Raw genomic sequence first — 6,338 nt, 5'->3', positions numbered from 1 at the left:
AAAATCATCTCCAGAACAAAGAAAAACGATCTGACATCAAGCTCTCTGTCACGTACAAAGGAAATACCTCTGGGTTGCCGGCCAAGCTCTGCAGTTGCAAATACAGAGCAAGAACACTCAAAGACCTTTCCCAAGACAGCAGCAGGATGCCTCAGGTTTGATGCTTGGCATGTTGTATGAACGGTGCCTGAAGGGCTGTTTCACATATCAGGTCTAATCCATCCTCAGTTGGCCCATGGATATTATTAGCCATGGCATTGTCAGCCTGTGCTTTGAATCACTAGCCCTAAATGCATCCAGTGGTGTGTCCCTCTCCGGTGTACCTGTCTGTCCTGGAGACGGGCACTGCTTCTCATGCAGACCTGAGCTTCTTTGCTGGTTGTACACTGTGAGGCCTGGTGACAGTTCATAATACTAATTTAAAATCACAGTAATATTAAATGTAAGCTATGCCTGGCCAGCTTAGACCATCGTTAGCTACCACAGAGGTCAAATGTATGCTCTAAATTCTTCCCGAACTCAGTAGTGTTAGACAGATGTTAATGAGGCCAAGTTTCAGCTATCAATTACTGTAATTGTCTTCCCTCACCCAGTTGCCAGAGTTCATAATGTGGTCAGACCTAGCACAGAGAAGTGGAGAGCATGGTGGTACCCAGCTCCCTTCCCTGGCAGAGTGCTGGGTGTAGTGCTGGTGCAGGCAGGGCAGCAAACCCAAGGAGGATGCCTTAAACACCCAGGCACTTCGCTGCACGCATCAGGGCTACCGAAAAGGGATGATTTCTTAATTTTTTTGCCACAGTTCTGTTGGTGGTAAGGTTGAAGGATTATAAGGGTGTGCCTGGCTAGTATGTCTTTGTACAGTTTGAGTTCTTCCCATTCTGGTACTTTTCTTCTCAAAATAAATGATAAAAGTGACTAGGCTCATGCTAAGCTCCTCTATCATTAGCTCATAGGTTTCTTGCCTGATGCTTTCCCTCTGTCTCCAGGCTGCTGCTCCAGCCATTTTCTGTGAGGATGTCCTATGCCTTATTCAGAATCAATAGGCTTGTGATAGCCTTACATTTTTCCTAGGTCTTCTCTGTAATGAGCTGTCTCCTGCTGCCATGCTCCAGTGCCAGAGTCAGGGGCTGCACCAAGGAGGATTCCATGTGTCCTGGCACTCTGACTATTCCCACCTTGCATACAGGCATGATTGACCAAGGCTCTGCAGTGCACGTGGTCTGTTATCAGCCTCTGGCTGAGGAAAGGTGGCATGAGGTGACAGTCAGCATGGTCGTGCTTTGATGGCAGCGTGTTCTTGTGGGTGACTCACTAATGTCACTATTTGGCTCAGAGTGTCAAGTGCTGGTTGGAGTTTCTTGGAATGAGGGAAGTATTAACTGTAAATTGCTGTGCCTGGTATCTAATTAGAGAATACATTGGGAAGAACTTGGGCAACAATCCAGCAAAGCACTTAAGCACCCACTGATTTTTAAGGAAAGGCCCCTTAACTGGGATTGCTCAATGGTCTCAGACATCATCAGAAGTGTTTGTTAGTGGACAGTACTTTCTCTTGACTATCTCAGAACATCTATCTCATTTTCTGAAGTAACTTAAGGAGTTGGGAGTTCAAGGTTGACTCGAAGCCTGCAGAAAATAAATCCCTAAATCACTGCTGTGCTTTGAAAAGTCTACTCAGCTGGACAGCTGCTTTTGCTGTTCTTCATCCTCACTGTAATAATAAATACAGATATGACAGCTTTTAAACCACTGCTGAATTCTGAGGTCTGTCTTTGCCCAACTAGGTGTACCTATTGCAGTGGGATTGCCCAAGATATTCCAATATGTAATGGTTGGATTGCTCTTTCTCAATGCAGCCATTATGCAGTTTTTCAACTATATCCTACTAATAGAAAAAGGGGAGAACTGACAGAAGGAAAATTGCAGTGAGAAGTGATAGAGGTGGATTAATCCAGGTGGCATAAGTAATTCAAACTAGTCTTTTATCTAAAGCAGTCCATGATGCCCTACAATGTAAGTAATCACTGAGAACCAAGGCATGAAAAGTCTTGTGAACCAGCAAGACCATGGAACCACACTTAGCACAATAGTATATTGATTTAATATGCAAAAGAACAAATAAATCAAATGTTATGGTTTACATGTGCTGATTTTAAAGCTTGAATTAGAATTGGGGTTTTTCTCAGAATAAAAGTGGATGGCAGAAAAGCACTGGGACTAGTCCTGCTCAGCCTTTCAGCCTGAACAGGAACATGTGGCTAGGTGCCCAGGTGTTTAAGTTCCCTTGCCAATAAACAAAGACTTTTTACTCCCAGAAGTTTGCCAAAATTTCTTGATCAGAAGATAAAGGAAGCTCAGCCTAATTCACTGAGGTCTTGTACTATTTCAGTGGTTCAGTGTCTTCTCCTAGGCAAAATACTTTGGTCCTTCCATACGTGTCTCTGCTTCTGACATTTATGGTCATCCAACCTTTCCTTTAAGTACTTGTCCCTCTACATAGTTAAGTGTTGCTTTGACTGCCCTCTCATTCTTGCTGTACTCCCTCCTCCTGCTCATCTGTCACAACCTTCTTTTAGTCTCCAGTCTGGTTACAGTTTCTTTTCTTCCCTTTACTGCTAGCTCTGAGTGCTGATGCAAGACCCCATGAGGATGGATGGCCTGGGATGGGCTCCCTCCTCTGCCTCAATTCCACCAGCAGTGCACCCCCTCCCTGGGTACCAATCCAGTTTACTGAGATGCAATGTGCTGTGTCCTGCTGATACAAGAGAGACTCTAGAGCAAATTGCTGCTGGATCAAAGATGTCCTTCATCATGGGAAATCTTGCAAGGTCCATGTTTTTGGCTGATGGCTCTTTCCTGTTAGTGAAGTATTCCTGGTGGACTACTTTGACATGTCAGTGTGGTCAAGAGGAAAATTGCATTCAAAAAGAAATTCAAAAGGGGCTGTATCACAGCTCTCACACCTCCTGCAAACTTCTGTCCTTGTTCCAGATTTATTTTTAGGCTGTGTAAGAATGCTGCTTAGCCAGAAGTTTCACACAGTGGTCCTCTGTGTAGTAGAGGCCACCAGCAAGCTGCTGAGTAAGTAGCTATGGTCACACTGTAATCAATGACAAGTACTCAGGTCTCTCAGCAAATAGTGCTGGGATGGGAAATTATGAATAATTGCACTTTACTAGAATTCATAACTGATTTCCAGAGGTTGCTCAACAGTCAAGCATTTGTCGTCCTCCCTATCCCCATGACTGCTGATAGTGGGGAAAAAAGTGATTGTTATGCCGAAGTAATGAGCAAAGAGGTCAGAAAGTTTGATAAGAGCAGGGGAAGTCATTTCCTGTGATATCATTAGCAGTGTTTTAGAGAGCAGGTTCAGTAATTGCTATGGTAATTGTGAATAGCTTTTGACTGTGAGAACACATAGGTAGTTTTTAAAGTTAGTGTCTCTGCTAGTGGGAGAGAATTCCACTAAAATAAGACAGTGTGGTGTTACAGAAGGTCATGGGCTGGGGGCTTGGGAAGCAGGAGTTCTGCTCTTTGCTGTGTGACTTCTCTGGGCCTCAGCTTTTGTTCTCAAAATGTCTATGGTAACACACGTGTCAGTGAGGAGCACAAAAGCAAATTGCGAATCAGGATGTAGCTGCCTACCAAGGTGATGTCTCAGAGGGAGCAGGTCTGTTCTGCAGATATTTCAGCATGTGCATGCCTGTACAGCAACCACCATGTGTTTGCTATTGCTGCACAAGCTGCAAAGTCAGAAAGGATGGCAAGTGCTCTTTGTATAGACAAATGCAAAGTTTGCTTGAGTGTGTCGTGGTTCCGAGTTACCAGCAGACCTGCTGATGGTTCCCCTGGGAGCATAGCCAAGGTGTGGCATTGTGGGTCTTCTCCAGGGTTTTTTTGAGCAAAGTCATTGATACTCCTTTGGTTTTCAAGGGTTGCTTTTAACCTTCCAGGGAATGAGAGCTGCTGCAAGTCTGTGTGCATGTAGGTACCCTTTGATTTATACAAAGCTGATGGGAAGGTTGCTGCTCCTAGCTGGGTTACATCTTTTGAGCTTTTACCACATTGGTGTTTGGGGCTAGAAAGGACAAAGTCTGCAAATCCCTGAATGATGGAGAGCAAGGAGATGATGCTCTTCAGTCTATTTTGCCTCCCAGTGTCTGCTGGGTTTTAATTTTGTCTTCCATCTCTCCAGGTGCAAACAGATGACCTACCCAGATGACCTGCCCCAGATCTCTGTGGTCTTTATATTTGTAAATGAGGCTCTGTCTGTCATCCTGCGCTCTGTGCACAGCGTTGTGAATCACACCCCATCACACTTGCTCAAGGAGGTCATTCTGGTGGATGACAACAGTGACAATGGTGAGCATTTGTGGTTTTTCCTCTAAGTGCTGTATCCTGTGTGGTTTCTAGATGTGAAATGTAAATCAGAGGGAGTTTGGTCACTGTTAGCTAAAGTGCTTGGGTTTTTAGTGATGGATGAAAAAGCTTTGAGTCATTTGGCATTTAAGCATCCGGGGGAGGAGGGTCATGTATGCAACCACTGATTTACAGCTAATAATCATAGACTCATGAGTTGGGATAAATTAACATACCTCTGTCAAAGTCGGTAGAATTTGCAAGAGTTTATGTTCGTTGATGAGAGGGTTGATTGAGCCATTTGCAGGAAGCTGTGAGTAAATACTAACTGTTTGTATAACAAATAAACATTATGTGAATAAACCCTGTTGATTTCATTGAAATCCTCACAGAATGAATGACATTTGTGTAAGCAATCTTCATAGGACACTTTTCTCCAAATTTTTAGATCTGGAGATATATCATCTTTAATAGACTGTAAGTGTAAATGCTAATTCCAAGGAAAAGTGAGGCTACAGATTCTCCTTTCTACTATTTTACATGGCAGCACACTCTCTTTGTGATTGAAACAGGCATTGATGATATCAGATTTTGAGCCTGATTATTTTTTGGGTAGAGAGAGAGGGAGTAAATTAGAGTATGAGAGTGGAACAGAATGGGCACAAAGCACATGCAACTTTCAGGTTATCTGGTTCATTAATGTAGAACTAACACTTCTGTTACAGCAATCCAAGCTTAAAACATTGGTGAGCACTTAGGCTGCTACTGATCAACATACTTTGCAATAGAGGTTTGAAGAACTTTTAGGATACAAGGGACTAGCAGTGCTACTGTGCTTTCAGTTGTTATAGCTTAGACTTCTAAAACTGTTGCATCTTCTAAAATCATATTTGTTTCAGATAAGTCTCAGGTTTAACATTTCCTCCACAGTTCAACGGCTTTAAGTGTTTCAGTTTTAAGCTGCTCTTACTCTTCAGGATCCCCAAAGAGAAAGGAGGATTGAGAGAAGAAATCACTCAAATGAAAATAAGTTCCAAAACCTATAGATATAAGGGAAATTTTATGCAATTCAGTTTTCAGTTATGGCAGTGTAACCTGTGGAGTAATTATGTGAGATTGCAAAGTGTTTGAGTCAATGTAATACTGAGGAGAATTGAACTCATCATTTCCCAGTGAACTTTTCTATGGCTTTTCTCTGCCACTCTTCTAGATAACTGGAGATTTATCAGGTCTTTGATTCCGATGATAATGATTCCACTGTGTAATATAGATCAGAAGAATGAGGCTTCTAACGTCCTCGAAGAATCTACTAGTTTTTCTAATAAGTATATTTGAGCAAAAGCCACATAATGAGTAAGTTGCAGTGTAAATGAATTACCAAACTAGATTGATTTTAAAAATATAGAGAGACCATTTTGGTAATTTGCCTGTTTATAAGCCTCTTGAAATGAAGCTGAATAAAGGAATGAATGAGTTCTGCTCCATCTGTGGTTGAATGCCTGAAAATGAACAAAAGAGAAGAAGTCTATTTGGGATCTTCAGTATCAGTTTTGTTCAATGGGAAAGAAGCCTGATATTGAGGAGTCTTAATTATATTTAAGAGAAAATCCTTAAAATTAAGGGAAATTAATTGTGATCTGAATTAGGTCTTGACCCAAAATCCATTGAGGTTATTTTTCAAACTCTCACTGAACAGCACAAATCAGAACAACAAATCACCAGACTTCCATGACACGCTGCTGTATGCTCAGAATTGCTCCTTGTAGTTGTAACCTAATGCAAATCATCAGAGAATTGCAATTGTAATTATTTAAAAATATTTAGACAAACTGTCTCTTCAAAACTATGCACTCAAATCCATCAGGTCATCTTAAACACAGACAAGCCTCCAATGCATGGAGAATTTCTCTGAGCTGATACCTCTGGGACTGATCGATGCCCCAGCTAAGGTACTTGGTTTGTATCTGTATGGCTGACCA

At 42.1% G+C, this 6,338-nt stretch overlaps 1 protein-coding gene across 1 annotated transcript in view; it reads left to right on the top strand.

The window, feature by feature from the left end:
• The window catches only part of LOC103799065 (polypeptide N-acetylgalactosaminyltransferase 9), a gene marked incomplete at both ends in the record, with an annotated part of 105,982 nt that overhangs the window by 18,061 nt on the left and 81,583 nt on the right, over positions 1 to 6,338 (top strand). The window contains one exon of the mRNA XM_009071359.1: positions 4,196 to 4,362. Coding sequence (XP_009069607.1) covers positions 4,196 to 4,362 — 167 coding nt within the window. The remainder of the gene's footprint in view (positions 1 to 4,195; positions 4,363 to 6,338) is intronic.

This window comes from Acanthisitta chloris, unplaced genomic scaffold, assembly GCF_000695815.1.
Source record: "Acanthisitta chloris isolate BGI_N310 unplaced genomic scaffold, ASM69581v1 scaffold14603, whole genome shotgun sequence".
Lineage (NCBI taxonomy): Eukaryota > Metazoa > Chordata > Aves > Passeriformes > Acanthisittidae > Acanthisitta > Acanthisitta chloris.
The sequence above is the reverse complement of the archived record's forward strand: the minus strand, read 5'-3'. Positions and strand labels throughout refer to the sequence as shown.